General features: G+C 43.5%; 1 protein-coding gene across 1 annotated transcript in view; it reads right to left on the bottom strand.

The window, feature by feature from the left end:
- The window catches only part of CCDC187 (coiled-coil domain containing 187), a 151165-nt gene that overhangs the window by 19492 nt on the left and 114020 nt on the right, over nt 1-17653 (bottom strand). Inside the window, exons 24-27 of the mRNA XM_077468195.1 lie at nt 15683-15816; nt 7337-7464; nt 2261-2346; nt 561-634 (exon numbers count right to left, since the gene is read on the bottom strand). Of these exons, the coding sequence (XP_077324321.1) occupies nt 561-634; nt 2261-2346; nt 7337-7464; nt 15683-15816 (422 nt within the window). The remainder of the gene's footprint in view (nt 1-560; nt 635-2260; nt 2347-7336; nt 7465-15682; nt 15817-17653) is intronic.

Genomic DNA, 17653 nt, shown 5'->3' with positions numbered 1-17653 from the left:
TATCTCCTAAACCTACACGGTTTAGGAGATATTTGCCGAAAGACAGGCACCGCTGTCTACGGCGCATGCACCGTAGACAGCGGCGTGCAGGCACACTGAGTGCGGCATCGTCAACGTCGAAGATGCCGCATGTGTCGGCTCCCGTGTGCATGCGCGGGAGTGATGTCATCGCGGCTTCGCCGAATGACAGCGGCGGAGCTGCGAGACCCACCAAGAAGATGGATGCGCCGGACTACAGGGGACAGCGGTGACTTCGCTGGCTCCTGTTTCAGGTAAGTGACACATAATGGGCTACTATGCGATGCGATGCGATGCATAGTAGTCCATTATGCTTTGCCTTTGCAGGGAATGAAAGAGGAAGTAAACTCATCAGGGTTTACTTCCTCTTTAATGACCTCTGGACATGGTGACACTTTGGTATGTTCAGTAGCAACAACTTCTACATTTAGGCAAAACAATATTCTAATTCTCTTTTTATAGTAGTGTAGTATTTTTTAAATTTCAAATACAAAAAAAAAAACTTTCACATCTTTGCACATTTACTTCCCAGGTTCTCTTACTCTGTTGTTTTTCCAAGGTGTCAGTGTTTTCTGATTTTTTCATCATCTCGTGACCTTGAAAATCCATATTTTCTCTTTAAATGAAAATGGAAAAGTAAATTAACAACATCGTAAAATACATACAGTAGATATCATGATGGGCACTGTTTGTTCCCTATTGTTTTTCTCCTTTTCATTTTCTATAGTGTTCTGTTTTGTGCCCTAAAAGTAGAATATAGAAAGTTTTCTGGTATTAATACCAACACAAAGCTACATGCCTCTCAGTTTAACCACTTCCCGACCGGCGCACGCCAATGTACGTTGGCAGAATGGCACGGGCAGGCATATTGGCGTACAGGTACATCCATTTTTAAATGCCGCCCTGCCATCAAGTGCGCGCCACCGGTGGCATGCTCGCGTGCCGGTCGGGACCCCCGTGAGTCCGGCCGTGGGTCCCGCGGACTCGATCGCCGCGGGGATAACCGCGATCGTCTCACGGGGCGGCTGAACGGGGAGATGCCGTTGTAAACAGCATCTCTCCGTTCTGCCTAGCAACAAGTGACACTGATCTCTGCTCCATGCGATTGGAGCAGAGATCAGTGTTCACTAACACAAAGGCCAGCCCCCCACAGTTAGTAACACGCCCCTAGGAACACTTAACCCCTACACTGCCACCCCCTGGTTAACCCCTTCACTGCCAGTGTCATTTACACAGGAATCACTGCATTTATATAGCAATGATTGCTGTATAAATGACAATGGTCCCAAAAATGTGTCAAAAATGTCCGATGTGTCCGCCATAATGTCGCAGTCACATTAAAAATCGCTGATCGCCGCCATTACTAGTAAAAAAAAATGATTAATAAAAATGCCATAAAACTATCTCCTATTTTGTAAACGCTATAACTTTTGCGCAAACCAATCAATCGCTTATTGCGATTTTTTTTTACCAAAAATATGTAGAAGAATACGTATCAGCCTAAACTGAGGGAAAATTATTATTTTTTATATATTTTTGGGGGATATTTATTATAACAAAAATAAAAAAATGATGCGTTTTTTTCAAAATTGTCGCTCTATTTTTGTTTATAGCGCAAAAAATAAAACCGCAGGGGTGTTCAAATACCACCAAAAGAAAGCTCTATTTGTGGGAAAAAAAGGACGTCAATTTTGTTTGGGAGCCACGTCGCACGACCGCGCAATTGTCAGTTAAAGCGACGCAGTGCCAAATCGCAAAAAGTGATCTGGTCTTAAGCCAGCAAAATGGTCCGGGGCTGAAAGTGGTTAAGGAACTCAAATCTAATAAAAGAAATATCTTTTTTTTTTGTAATATGTGTGTGTTGAAACCACTGATCATAACCAGTTAGCACTTCCACCTTGTATTTTGTGACAGAAGAACAAGAAGAGCTAACCTAGTACTCAACACCCTAGAAGAACATATGTCTGTGGCCTCACCAACCACTACATCATGCTGATTGATTGTACAGTGTGAGCGGGGTCACTGCACGCCAAGGTCCATTGTACCATTTCATAGTTTTTTTTCCTGCACTGATAGAATGTTTTTAGTAGCTAGAATGTCCTAGAATACACTACACAAACAATTTGAAAAGAGTTATGTTATGTGGCTATTATGAATTCAAACTGGGCTTAGTGTAATTCCTAAGGCAATGCATCGTTCATGTTATCTTGAGCGAAAATTTTAATGCAATAAGTATAATTACCTTTTTTCCTCTTCAGGAACAACATGCGTTTCTTTTATACCGACACATAAGGCCAGGTTATCGTCTTTAGAAGATTTCCTCTTTTCCTAAATAAAATGCATAGCTTCAATAGAATTGTAGAAGACAGACAGGCAGGCATTGCAATTGGAAGGGGCAAAATGAAGCACTATTGGAATAGATTCTTGCAGATATTACTCTTTCCTTTATTTAGCAGCTTCACTGCATAGAAATAATAATTAACATGCATAAACTCTCCCTAAACCTTTTGATCATGACAGGAAAAGGTAATAACATTTTTTTAAGTTGACAATGGGAACTCTGACCAGGGGCGGACTGACCATTCGGCCCCTCGGGCACTGCCCGAGGGCCCTGGGCCACTAGGGGGCCCCATCAAGGTTTCCAGCCTCAGTAAAACCAGGAACAGTATGAAAAAATCTGTGTTTTTCTTTACATCTGTCTCTGAAATGTCCCTTACCGACATCCTTTTGGTCTAAAAATCTTGAGATTATAGCTGCCCCACCTCTCCAGTACCTTCTCAGCCAATAGAAACATGTCTGTGTATACTGTGTGTACATGTATGTGTATACTGTGTGGCCCCATAATCTCCTATTTCCCGGGGGCCCCATGAGTTGTCAGTCTGCCCCTGACTCTGTGTCATGGTTATGCAGTGATCTTCCTGTGTTTGTTTACCTCCCCTCATGTCTTCAGACTAAGAGGCCAGCCACTTCCACCTGGTGGTTTTTATAACCTCTCCTCTAAGCATGGCTCCACCCCAGGCCCTATCTGGGAGCCCTATATTAACCTGTGCACTGCAGGCCATCAGGGCTGATCAACCATTGTGTATTCCTTTGTGTGTTAGCTTCCTGTTTACTGCCGTGTGCTCTGCTACTGTTTTCCGTTACCGACTTTGGCATGTCTTGACTATCCTTGTTTGCCTGTGATCCTGACCTTTTGGCGTGTACCCGACTATTCTTGTCTGCTTGTGGCCCCGACCTTGGCTTTGTCCCTCACCATCCCTATCCTCCTGTTGCCTACTGTGGGTGTGAGCTGGGGGACCCTGGGGGTCGCGACCTGGAGCCAGTTTCAGCCAAGTCCATCCTCACCACTCGAGGCTCTGGTGAACACCTGCTGGCTTTTAGACTCCGCGCCCCAGGGAATCTTACGCTCTAACCCCAGTGGGATCTGTCTACCATCTGCAGCAGTCAGCGGTAGGGTCCACAACCTTGCGGTGCACTCCTGATCCTTCGGTGTGCACCTGTCACCTCGCCTCAAGGTGACCTGACACTCTGACTGCTGCAGATGCCCCCTTGTCGGGCAGTCATGAAATTAATTTTCCTGAATAGTTATTATAGAAGATTCTGGATCAGGGTCTACAATTTCATATATACCCTTGCCCAAGACGAATTTAATTAAAACAGTTAAACAAGCACTTCTGGGTGACAGGGTGGTGGAAGCCTCTAACTCCCAAAGGCGGTTACTTACATTTATATTAATATCAACAAAAATAACTATAGCCAGGAATTGGAAATCCGCTGCCCTGCCATTTGGTCAGCTTAATAGTAAATTGTCGTGGCTAATGTTGAACGAAAGGTTGACGGCACTAGTCCAGGATAAGATGAGGTTGTTCCACAAAGTCTGGGATCCATGGTTGGATTATCTTGCCAATGACCCCAGAATGCTCGCAACCTAGGCACTTTCACATGCAATGGGCTTCTTGGCGCAGGACCGCATAACCATATCCATATCCCCCCTCCCCAACCCTCTCAACCCTATTTCACCCTCCCAATTCTTCTGTTTTTCCCCCCTAAAGTTCTCACGTTTAAGTGTTTTATTTCAATATTACAGTGTAAATTGTTCAACGGGCTCACATATAGAGGACTACGGGTAGTTTGGCCCTCTGGGGGTCCGCCCGCACAGGGGGGAGAGTCACCCCCCCCCCCCCCCGATAGCTGGGTGGGCTCTTCCTGGCGAATGGAGTACCGGACAGGCCGGAAACATATAAAGACTAGTAGGCCCCTGTCATGGGAGACTTGTATATTGATTATTTTAATACTGTGGCTATCTGGCGCACAAATTAAGGGTTCATTAGACAATGTGGATAAGGCAGGTGTGTTCTACGTCATGCAAATTGACCAGTGTATGACTCCCTAATGGCTTTGAATGCCGTACAAAATGCACGGAGACTCTTTTATATTGTATTGAAAATCTTTAATAAACATTATTGAAACTAAACTATGACTTCTTTGCACAAGCTGCTGTGCTGACCGAAATGCAGCAAATTTGCAGTGCAAAAAATTGAATCCAGCACACAGTACACATTTAAAAAAAAAAAATTAAAAACATTTTACCATGAAAATGAGTGACACAACAGTGCACTTATAATGGTTAATGGCATGATATTAGGAATGATATACCTAAATTTAGGGCTATTTTTACATGTAATTTTATGGCCCATTTAGAAGCTCTGATGTGCATTCATGGGGCAAGAAATGTACCTGCCTTACTTTTTCCAGTGCACCGCAAGGATAAGTATGTATGTATTCTTTATTTCATGATTTGTAGTGCACTGAGGTGTAAGTGTGTTAGTTTTGACCATGTAAGGGCACTGGAGTAGCTTTGAGAACAATCGTCACTATGCATATGCTGCAAAGAATTGCAATAAAACATTTGTGAAGGTGTGCTATAACACATGTACACATGTATGTGGCCTAATTGTTAAGGTTTATTTATTTAGGATGTGATTATGTTTATTGGAGGGGATTTCTTTTTTTTACTAGGGATTAAAAACAATTCAACTCAGTATACACTTTAACCACATAAGGACCGCCTCACGGCGATGTACGTCGGCAGAATGGCACGGCTGGGCACAAGCACGTACCCGTACGTTGCTTTTTAAGTGCCCAGCCGTGGGTCGGGAGCGCGCCGCCGGCTGTGCGGTCCTGAGCTCCGTGACCGTGGCCGTGGGACCAGCGGACCCGATCGCCGCTGGTGTCCCGCGGTCGGGTCACAGAGCTGAAGAACGAGGAGAGGTCTGTGTAAACAAACCTCTCCCCGTGCTTCCTACTGTGGCTGTCACCGATCGTCTATTCCCTTTTATAGGGAAAGACGATCAGTGAGGTCACATGCCAGGCCACGCCCCCTACAATAAAAAAAACATATAATGTCATACATAACACCTACATTGCCCCCTAGTGGTTAACTCCCTCACTGCCAGTGTCATTTACACAGGAATCAGTGCATTTAAATAACACTGATTGCTGTATAAATGACAATGGTCCCAAAAATGTGTCAAAAATGTCCGATGTGTCCACCATAATGAGCAAACAAGCAGGACAAAACTCTGGATAGCCGCAAACTGGAAAAAGACTTGAAATCCCATCTTTAATTGAAACAACTTGGGTCACATCAAAACAAAATAAAAAAATCCACAGCAAAAGGAATAACAGTGTACAGTAATTTTCCTGTTCCCTGTTATTCCTTTTGCTGTGGATTTTTTGATTTTGTTTTGATGTGACCCACGTTGTTTCAATTAAAGATGGGATTTCAAGTCTTTTTCCAGTGTGCGGCTATCCAGAGTTTTGTCCTGCTTGTTTGCTCATGGTGTGTGTAATGGTCAGCACCTGGGGCTCATCAATAGGAGACAGAGCTCCAGTCCTCGAGGATTACTTTGGAGCGGTGGTTCAATCTTTCTATCGTGTCTGCCAAAATGTTGCAGTCACAATAAAAATCGCTGATCGAAAAAAAAAACAATTAATAAAAATGCTATAAAACTATCCCCTATTTTGTAAACGCTATAACTTTTGCGCAAACCAATCAATGATCGCTAATTGCGTTTTTTTTTTAACCAAAAATATGTAGAAGAATACGTATCGGCCTATACTGAGGAAAAAAAATGTTTTTTCATATATTTTTTGGGGAGATTTATTATAGCAAAAAGTAAAAAATATTGTATTTTTTTCAAAATTGTCGCTCTATTTTTGCTTATAGCGCAAAAAATAAAAACCGCAGAGGTGATCAAATACCACCAAGAGAAAGCTCTACTTGTGGGGAAAAAAAAGGACGCCAATTTTGTTTGGGAGCCGCGCAATTGTCAGTTAAAGCGACACAGTGCCGAATCGCAAAAAGGGGCTTGGTCCTTTGGCTGCAATTTGGTCCGGGGCTTAAGTGGTTATAGACCAAACACTTAAATTTACTCTCTTTTGTAAACAGGCTTTAAGTTGTGACTATCTCAATGGTTCCCCACTGTCCTTGTTGGATTTTTAATTCACCTGATATTTTGAAAACTAGAATAGGAGGCATGTTGATAATCTGTTAATACTGGATGAGTGAAGCTCTAGATAAGTTAGAACAGAGCTATCGTTCTCGAGACGTATAGAAAGGCAGCAGGTGGATAAACACACCAGACTCTATCAAAAATTGAAATATACATACATTTCTGTAAGCCCTTGTACACACGGTCGAAGATTCCGACGGAATGTGTCGGATCGGACCGTTTTGTCAGATATTCTGACTGTGTGTGGTCTGCATCGGACTGTTTCCTGTCGGAGTATGCGACGGACCAAGTTTTCCAACTTGTTGGTAACATTTTCAGTCAAAATGCTCCGATTGGACATACTCCGATCATGTGTAGACAATTCCGATCGGACAAAGTGCCACGCATGCTCAGATCAAATTCCTACGCCAAAGCTATTGGCTACTAGCCTGAATGTAGTCCCGTCGTAACGAAATAACGTCATCACGTTCTGTTTCCGGCAACTTTGTCCGACCGTGTGTATGCAACAGTTTCGGACAAAATCCGTCGGACAAAATCCGACGGATTTGGTTGTCGGAATCTCCGACCGTGTGTACAAGCTAAGAATATATAATAATACGCCAACCAGTTTGTTTGGTCAACTACAAGATACAAGCAAGAGTTTATTAAGGTCTTTGATTACTAGCACCTTTTACGAAGGGAGTTTCTAAAACCAGAACAATCTGCATATTTGCAAGAGCCACAGTGATTTATTATAATGTATGTGAATGTATATTGGCTATACGTAATAAATGCAAAGCAGGGGTTGGCGTTTGCCACGTTACCTGTGAGTGATTGCCAAGATCCTCCCTCAACATAAGAAACTCCTGACATAGATTAGTAAGAGGGCTGTGGAGTGATCCCGTCACTGGCTTGCTCTTTGCTGATAAAGGATTGCTCTCATCTCCTCTATCTGTAATGCATAATGTACATTATTACCACCTCGCTCAGCTCCACGGAGTCATGCAGGTTAATATTTTTATCCATGCGATAGTGCTGGTGATAAATCCTCTGATAAAAACATTAATCACTATAACTGTATTCTGAACTCTGATTTATGTGGTTGAATAGTCAGCCATCCGCATTTATGTCAGCATCTTCTCTTTCTGACGCTGATTGGTTTAGGGTCTGAATTTTTATCCAATCAAAAAGTGAGGAGCTGAGATCCAGAATGGTGCAGCAAATAACAATAGAAAGATTGTTCTTGTTAAAAAAATAAAAAATAATAAACTTTTATAAGATGGGATTTTAAGAATGAAAAATAATAATAATGTCCTGTGTTTTTCAACAAACTTTACTATCATTAAAGAGGAAGTAAACCCTGATGAGTTTACTTCCTCTTTCATTCCCTGCAAAGGCAAAACATAATGGACTACTATGCATCGCATCACATCGCATAGTAGCCCATTATGTGTCACTTACCTGACACAGGAGCCAGCGAAGTCGCCGCTGTCCCCTGTAGTCCGGCGCATCCATCTTCTCGGTGGGGTCTCGCAGCTCCACCGCTGTCATTCGGCGAAGCCGCGATGACGTCACTCCCGCGCATGCGCACGGGAGTCGACACGCGCCGCAGCTCCATTCTGGGAAATGCCGCGCTCAGTGCGGTGCCCGTTTTCGGGCAAATATCTCCTAAACCATATAGGTTTAGGAGATATTGCTTGGACCTACAGGTAAGCCTTAATCTAGGCTTACCTGTAGGTCAAAGTGGTTTGTAAGGGTTTACAACCACTTTAAGGATAATTCTAGTATGTACATTTACTAGTTCTAAATAAAATCTTTCTGCGTGCATGCGTGGCACTTTGTCCGATCGGAATTCTCTACACATGATCGGAGTATGTCCGATCGGAGCATTTTGTCGGAAAATTTTACCAACAAGTTAACTTGCTCCGTCGGATACTCCGACGGAAACAGTCCGATGGAGACCACACACAGTCGGAATATCCGACAAAACGGTCCGATCGGACACATTCCGTCGGAATCTCCGACCGTGTGTACAAGGGCTTAGAGAGACAGAGTGTCTCAGAAGTAAAAATGGGCAGAGATTCACCAATCTGTGAAAAGCTGCATCTAAAAATTGGGGAACAATTTCAGAATAATCCTCCTCAATGTAAAATTGCAAAGACTTTATATATATATATCATCTTCTAGAGTATATAATATCATCAAAAGATTCCAGGAAAGGGACAAGGCTGAAACACAATATTGGATGCCTGTGGTCTTCGGCCCTCAAACGGCATTGTATTAAATACAGGCACGATTCTGTGATGGATTATCACTGTATGAGCGCAGGAATACTTCCAAAAATCACTGGCTGTGAACACAGTTCTCTGTGCCATCCAAAAATGAAAGGTAAAGCTCCATCATGCAAAGAAGAATCCATATCCGGACATAATCCAGAAACACTGCCTTCTTCTCTGGGCCAAAGCTCATTTAAAATGGTCTGTTCTGTTGCAACGTGAAAAGCTGTTCTGTGGTCAGACAAATCGAAATTACACATTTTTCTTGGCAACCATGGACACCGCATCCCCCGTACTAAACAGGAGAGGGACCATCCAGCTTGTTATCAGCGTCTGGTTCAAAAGCCTGCATCTCTAATGGTATGGGGATGCATTAGTAAGTATAGAATGTGCAGTTTGCACATCGGGAAAAGCACCATCGATGTTGAAAGACATATCCAGGTTTTAGAGAAGCATATGCTCCCTTTCAGACAAAGTTTTTTTTTCATGATTAGCCTTGCATATTTCAGCAGGACAATGCATCTATGATAACAGCATGGCTTCGTAGTAGAAGAATCCAGGTGCTTAACTGGCCCGCCTGCAGTCCTGCCCTTTCACCAAATGAAAATATTTGCTTCATCTCGAAAAGGAAAAATATGACAAAGGAGACCCAGGACTGTTGAGCATTGAGACTCCTATATCATGAAAGAATGGGACAACATTCCTCTCCCAAAATTCCAGCAACTGGCTCTTCAGTTCCCAGATGTTTACAGAGTGTCGTTAAAAGAAGAGGGGATGCCATCCCTCCGATCCCGATTGGTAGATACAAAAAGAGCCCTTTGCCGCATCTGTTGAACGCGGCCAGACGTCTTATACCGACCTACTGGAAACAAATCAGGACTCCCACAGGGGAAGACTGAGTCAAAAAAGTGAATGACATTAGAGAGGCTGAACATTGGGTGGCAACCTGTAGAGGTACACGGGCTAAGTTTGACAGCATATGGCAGTCATGGACAACCTACATGTCCGACACTATATACGCTACCTCCAGTCTGGACTTGGCTCTACTGGAGCTGGCGGAACCTTCTTTGAGATCCCGCACACACACTGATGTTCCCACCTAGTAGTTGTTTTTCGCCTTCTTGCCCCATGGACGGAGTGTCGAATTTGCTGCTGAGACTCGCCTGGTGCTGGACCGCTGCACTTCTCAGGGATGTCAGGTAGGCTCCACCCTCCTTCCTCACCCCATTTCCCAATCCCCTCTTTACCCCTTCTTATCTCTCTATCACCCTTTCTGCTGTTCTTCTTTACTTTCCTTCTCTGTACTCTACACTTTAAGACGTTGCTTTTTATTGACCTATGTGGTATTGAGATGTGGTGGAGCGTTAGGTTTCCTGTGGGCTAGTTGGTCCTGCAGCCGCCCTGTTTAGCTGGCGGGGGGGAATCCTCCTGTCCGGAGGGGTCCATGCTGGGACGTCTCTCCTGGGCGGGGGGGTTGCTGTGGGTCTGTCTTACCCCCGGGGGACGCTCGGAGGAGGTAGCTGGAGGTGTTTGTGCCCCCCTCTCCTGGGCGGCCGCCGGGGGTGGTCCCATGCCTCCCCGGCCTTCTGCATGGTGGGGGGTGGGGGAGTGGGCCCCGGCCCGTCCTCTCCTTCCAATTCAGAGACGCCTTGGAGCGGGGCCCTAGCCCATAGAAACCGGAATAGGCACGAGTAGGCAAGAAGACACTCCAGACGTTTATTACCAGTCACTTGCCTGACTCATGTGTCTGACATAAGCCGCCAACTCTCGGCCACCAGGACAGTTCTTATGGGTGTCATTGTTTCCTGCGGTTTATTTGTTCTGTGTTTGGACCTGACACGCCTGTCTACTGTATACTTCAGTGTATTTTACTGTTAAACTATTTCAAAATAAAGATTTTACAAAAAAAAAAGAAGAGGGGATGCTACTCCATGGTAAACATGGCCCTGTCCCGTCTTCTCTGAGATGTATTGCTGTCATCAGTTTAAAAATGACCTTTTCTTTCCCCTTAAAATAGTGAATTTTCTCAGTTTAAAAATGTAACTGCATTCTGTTTTTATATAGATTTTACACAGCTTTTTTTGTAATTGGGAAGGTATTTTTATAATACAGCAAATCTGTCACTTCCTTGATCATGCACATGTGTAGCATGTGAAACGGTCATAGGATTTAGTAGTCGTTTTTAGACTTGTGCACAACGGAAAATTTCGTTTAGTTTCGGTTTGTTGTCATTCGTAAAATACATAATTTCGTTCTGTTATATTCGTTATGTTACAATAATACGTTTTCGGATAATTCGTTATTATTCGTAGAGTGTCGAATTCATTCGTATTCGTTGAAATTCGCTATTTATGTACAGTGGTGTGAAAAAGTGTTTGCCCCCTTCCTCATTTCCTGTTCCTTTGCATGTTTGTCACACTTAAGTGTTTCGGAACATCAAACCAATTTAAACAATAGTCAAGGACAACACAAGTAAACACAAAATGCAATTTGTAAATGAAGGTGTTTATTATTAAAGGTGAAAAAAAATCCAAACCATCATGGCCCTGTGTGAAAAAGTGATTGCCCCCCTTGTTAAAACATACTATAACTGTGGTTGTCCACACCTGAGTTCAATTTCTCTAGCCACACCCAGGCCTGATTATTGCCACACCTGTTCACAATCAAGGCATCACTTAAATAGGAGCTGCTTGACACAGTAAGGTCCACCAGAAGATCCTTAAATGCTACACATCATGCTGAGACCCAAAGAAATTCAGGAACAATTGAGAAAGAAAGTAATTGAGATCTATCAGTCTGGAAAGGGTTATAAAGCCATTTCCAAAGCTTTGGGAATCCAGCGAACCACAGTGAGAGCCATTATCCACAAATGGCGAAGACATGGAACAGTGGTGAACCTTCCCAGGAGTGGCCGGCCGCCCAAAATTACCCCAAGAGCGCAGCGACGACTCATCCAAGAGGTCACAAAAGACCCCACAACAACGTCCAAGGAACTGCAGGCCTCACTTGCCTCAGTTAAGGTCAGCGTTCATGCCTCCACCATCAGGAAAAGACTGGGCAAAAATGGCCTGCATGGCAGAGTTCCAAGGAGAAAACCACTGCTGAGCAAAAAGAACATCAAAGCTCGTCTCAATTTCTCCACAACACATCTTGATGATCCCCAAGACTTTTGGGACAACATTCTGTGGACCGATGAGACAAAAGTGGAACTCTTTGGAAGGTGTGTGTCCAAGTATATCTGGCGTAGAAGGAACACTGCATTTCATAAAAAGAACATTATACCAACCGTAAAATATGGTGGTGGTAGTGTGATGGTCTGGGGCTGTTTTGCTGCTTCAGGACCTGGAAGACTTGCCGTGATAAAAGGAACTATGAATTCTGCTGTCTACCAAGAGATCCTGAAGGAGAATGTCCGACCATCTGTTCGTGTACTCAAGCTTAAACGAACTTGGGTTCTGCAGCAGGACAATGATCCTAAACACACCAGCAAATCCACCACCGAATGGCTGAAGAAAAACAAAATGAAGACTTTGGAGTGGCCTAGCCAAAGTCCTGACCTGAATCCTATTGAGATGTTGTGGTATGACCTTAAAAAGGCCGTTCATGCTCGAAAACCCTCTAATGTAACTGAATTAGGACAATTCTGCAAAGATGAGTGGGCCAAAATTCCTCCAGGAGGCTGTAAAAGCCTCATTGCACGTTATCGCAAACGCTTGGTTGCAGTTGTTGCTGCTAAGGGTGGCCCAACCAGTTATTAGGTTTAGGGGGCAATCACTTTTTCACACAGGGCCATGATGGTTTGGATTTTTTTTCACCTTTAATAATAAACACCTTCATTTACAAATTGCATTTTGTGTTTACTTGTGTTGTCCTTGACTATTGTTTAAATTGGTTTGATGTTCCGAAACACTTAAGTGTGACAAACATGCAAAGGAACAGGAAATGAGGAAGGGGGCAAACACTTTTTCACACCACTGTATGTATAGACATTCGTGATAATGATTCGTAGTTTGGAAAGTCGTTTGTTTATTGAATCTTTTAACACACACAATGACAACGTCTCTTCTCCTCGGCTCAAATACAATACAACACCCTTCTAACTCAGTTCTCAGGAATGCACTTTGCCAGTAATCCATCCTCCGGCACAAAATTAATTAGCTGATTGGACTATAAGATTTACTTTGAGCTGACCTTTTGTTTCATTAGATCTTTAAAGAATTACCGAATTCATTCGTTATATTTCCTTCGTATACGTTGTTATTCGTTATTTTTTTATTCGGACATTCGGATGCATCCAAATGTCCAAAAGATGCAAAATTCAGCCCCTTTTTTCGATTCGTTACGAATTGCAGAAGCCTAGTCGTTTTTTTTTTTTACCACATGGAACTACAAATAAAGGACCACTAGTGCAAAACTATTGTGATTCGTTTGGTATGGAATAAAAATCAGATTAAAAAGTATACCGGTGTTATCCTCACACATGGTAGACCAGCCTTTCTCAACCTTTTCAACACAAAGGAACCCTTGAAATAGTTCTCCAGTCTCGGGGAACCCCTGCTAAAAAGTAGAAATCTACAACTCATGATACATTAGTGTGATGGTCAGTGGGAAGAATGGTCCTCACACTTGTGGTCATTGGGAAGAATTACCTCCTTACAGATAGCTAAAAAGATCAATGGTGTCAGTGGGAACTTATCTGAGAGGCAGAAATTGCCCGATGCTGTAGGAACCCCTAGCAACCTTTGGAGGAACCTTAGAGTTCCACGGAACCCTGGTTGAGAATCACTGTGGTAGACTGACAGCAGATCTATATAACAGGCATGTCCAGTTTAATTCCCAAGTGCTCATAATGCTCCAAATCCCTGGGCAACCTATAATACCAAATACAGCATGCATGGTCAATTTACGCTTCCTCGATAACCAGCACTTACTGGATCGCACTGGTTACATAATATACTGTATATATGGAAAAAGACACAGGACCATCTAGTGCAACCTATGTCTGCATCACTTTGTTTTCTAAATATATATATATATATACACTATATATATATATATATATATATATATATATATATATATACTGTATATATATTTCTGTATGTTGTGCTCATCTAGAAATGTTTGAATCAGTCTGTACTCCCAGGTAATACTAATACTTATAAAGGGGAGTTCCGTATTTTTGCTGCTCTAACTGTAATAAAGCTTCTTCATATTTCCAGTTTAAAGTTTCTTTCCTCCAGTCTTAAACCACGTAGTCTCTTTAGGGACCTAGGATTAAACAGATGTTACTAGTTTTACAGTCACCATTAATTTCAGAAAATAAAAGGTTTGGCGCTAACTCAAAAAACATATATCAATAACAGCTCTATAAAATCATTTAGTGCATAGTAATATTCCACATTAGATCAATACAGTGGATCGTGGAAAAAAGGAGAAAGTCCTCAGGACAAATCCAAACACAGTGGAAAAGGAATAAGATGTGCAGTGACAAGTAATCATTGTTCTCTGTGCTCCACCATCACTCGTGTGAGAGAAATACAAACTCACCAGATATCTAAATAAAATGAGCCTGGTAACAATCAACTTTCTTGGGTATCCATATGTATACGAAGAAGACGATCCTCAGCTCAAGATATAGCTCCTTAGATTAATATATCAAAGAAGCTCGGGAGAAGCAGACTGTACATCATAGTGCAACAAGTTTAATGCAACAGGTATCCACGCATATAAATAGTAAATGTGCACTTACATTCTAATGCCTTGTACACGCGGTCGGAGATTCCGACAGAATGTTTCCGATCGGACCGTGTTGTCGGATATTCCGACTGTGTGTGGTCTGCATCGGACTGTTTCCGTCGGAGTATCCGACGGACCAAGTTTTCCAACTTGCCGGTATAATTTTCCAACAAAATGCTCCGATCGGACATACTCCGATCATGTGTAGAGAATTCCGTTCGGACAAAGTGCCACACATGCTCAGATCAAATTCCTACATCAAAGCTATTGGCTACTAGCCTGAACGTAGTCCCGTCGTAACGAAATAACGTCATCACGTTCTGTACAATCGGATTTTCTGACAACTTTGTCCGACCGTGTGTATGCAACAGTTTCGGACAAAATCCGTCGGACAAAATCCGACGGATTTGGTTGTCGGAATGTCCGACCGTGTGTACAAGGGCTAAGGTGCTATTAAGTCAGCACCAACATGTACAACCAGCCAAGTGAAAAAAAACACAGTTTAATTCAACCATGCACCTTTAAGACCCTCCAAATGATTGCACAACATGGCCACAGCCACCATTCAGCATGGAGTGCTGGGTAAATGTTTTTATGCTGACAATAATAAAAAAAAATGATGGCTGGGTAGTGGCATGGGAGAGCCCCTTGTTGCAGCCTTATGGGGGGGGGGGGAGAATTGGTAAACTCCTGTCTTTCTAAAGCCGCGTACACACGGGCGGACTGTCTGGCCAACTTAGTCCGTCAGACAATCCGACGGACAGTCCGTCATACTTTCGAATGAACGGACTTGACCACACACGGATAGCCAAACAGTCCGTTGAAAGCTTGCGCGATGACGTATACAGCACGTACGACGGGACTAGAAATAGGAAGTGCAATACACAGCAATGCAACCTTCCGCCGTGTAAATCCTTTCTGAGCATGCGCCATTCTTAGTCCGTCCAACTAGCCTACTCACGAGCGGATTGTCCGCTGAAACCAAAGTATGACGGACAGTATTACGGAAATTCCGAAATACTTAGTCCGCCAGACTGCACGCTGAAAAAGTCCGCTGAAGCCCACACACGAGCGGACTGTCCGCTGAAATGTGTTTCGACGGACTAAGTTGGCCAGACAGTCCGCCCGTGTGTACGCGGCTTAACAGTTCATTACCTTGTTTTGTTGGAAGACTATAAATCATCTGCTGTTCTTGTATAGACCTGGTCTGATTGTCTTTTGGAAGTACAGGAATAGTATGGTGGATGTCTGGACCATCTGCTGTTGGGTTGCCTTTATCATTTTGTAGCCTATGGAAAACAAATGTAACAATTCATTTTAAATAAAAAAAAAAATTTGTCTTGATTTCTGAAATAAAATACAGATGATTAGAACTTTCTGTAGGCTGTACCAAAAAAAAACCTAAAAAATCTCCAAATGTCATTGCGTTTAATTGCCCTGGCTATGGGAAATGTGGTAATATGCACATTAGCAGCTTTTTGACTCCTGAGAAATTTAGCTTATTTTATGCCAACTACATGTTTTTAGGATTCTCGTTCTGGTGTGAAAGATATGTCAGTGCCACACACGGTGAGGTGAAATCTTTCCAGTGGAGTTACTGACAGCAATAAAACATCAATACAGTTAGTATCCTATCCCCACTCAATTCCGCGCTAAAAACACAATTCTGGGTGTAGTTAAGCTTTGAAGAAAAGGTTTCCTGGTTTTCATTATGTTCTTTTGCCATGTGAATGTAGCCCAATAGTCATCAAATTAGTGCTATCAAAAATATATATTACACATTTTTAAATTATTCCTCTTTTGAGGCAATGCTGTTTTTTTTTAATACAAAATACAGCAGTCCAACTGAGGGGTGGGCTACAAATCAATGCAGGCCCAACAACAAAATAAGGAACTGCATGTAATAAATCCACTTGATATGAACAGAAGACCAGGTGGCAGACCTACAAACCTGGTGTAGCACACTGGGATTTAGTCAGGGAGCTCCTCGCCAAATTCCTTGTCAGGAGTAGCTACTGTAGTTAATTACTGGGGATCCATTGACTTCTCTCGAAGTTTGTCCTGGTTGTACTTCCCTTTTCTACCACCGGGTGGCCGGACACTTGGAGGTATTAGATTGAGAAGGACAACTCAAGGTCAGGTTATGGGTATATGGGGTATCTCAGCCAATGGTCAGGGATTTTGTTGAATCTCTTGGCCTGCTGGGAGAGCCTATATATCCGGGTGAGGTCAGGTGATCCAGGCCCTTGTGTGCCACCCAGACGGTGGTCTAGGTGGATGTGTGTCATCTGCCTCGGGCTGCTAGGCTGGAGATTGGGCCTATTCCGGGGGGCATCAGGCTGCCAGGCTGTGTGAGGGCCTATACAGAAGTACGAGGGCAGCGCAGGGTTGGGACTGCGGCCTGCAGTCCAACCAAAAGTGACAGTTCTGCCGGCCAGAGAACCTGTCTTGGTCAGAGGTAGAAGGGAAGCTGTCGCCGCTAAGGGACCAATCGCCTTTACCAGGGACCACAGTGCGTACCGGACAAGTATTTCCACCAAATGGGCATGGTGGAGAATCAGGAAACTTCAGGAGGTGATCAGGTCAGGGACCCAACCAGCGGAGGTGACGTTTGCAGAGCAGCCTTGTGTACCAAGCTAAGGACCAAGCCGGTCAGCAGGGGTGAAGCTTGAAGGTATCCGAAGTGCCAAGCTAGGGACCCAGCAGGGAAGCACGGGTAACGTTTGAGGGAGATACCACCGCAAAAAGCCTTGATGAGCACATAGGATTCAGAGTTAGTGAATTAGCGGGTCCTGTGAGAGACCAGGAGCTCAAAGGGCTGAAGAAGATCGGAGGCAGCAATCCTGCATGTGCAGAAGTGGCACCTTGCTGGGGTCTTTCCCTGTACAGCTGTACTCCTGTTAAGGTCTCGGGGTCTGCCATTTGAAATTGCAACTACTTAAGGGTGTCCTGGCCCTAATCCTCTTTCCCTTGCAAAATATAAAAAAGGACTGTCAAAGAAATAAAACCTCTTTTACATCCAAGAAATGTCTGGCACCCAATTACTTTTACCACCTTTGCACCCACTATACCTCACAACCCATCACATATTGAAGGATGACAGCTATCTTTGCCCTAGAAGGTCCT

Source organism: Lithobates pipiens, unplaced genomic scaffold (assembly GCF_037356315.1).
Source record: "Lithobates pipiens isolate NorthernLeopardFrog02 unplaced genomic scaffold, aLitPip1_a1.2 Scaffold_11, whole genome shotgun sequence".
Classification (NCBI taxonomy): Eukaryota; Metazoa; Chordata; class Amphibia; order Anura; family Ranidae; genus Lithobates; species Lithobates pipiens.
This window is presented reverse-complemented; position numbering and strand designations above follow the sequence as displayed.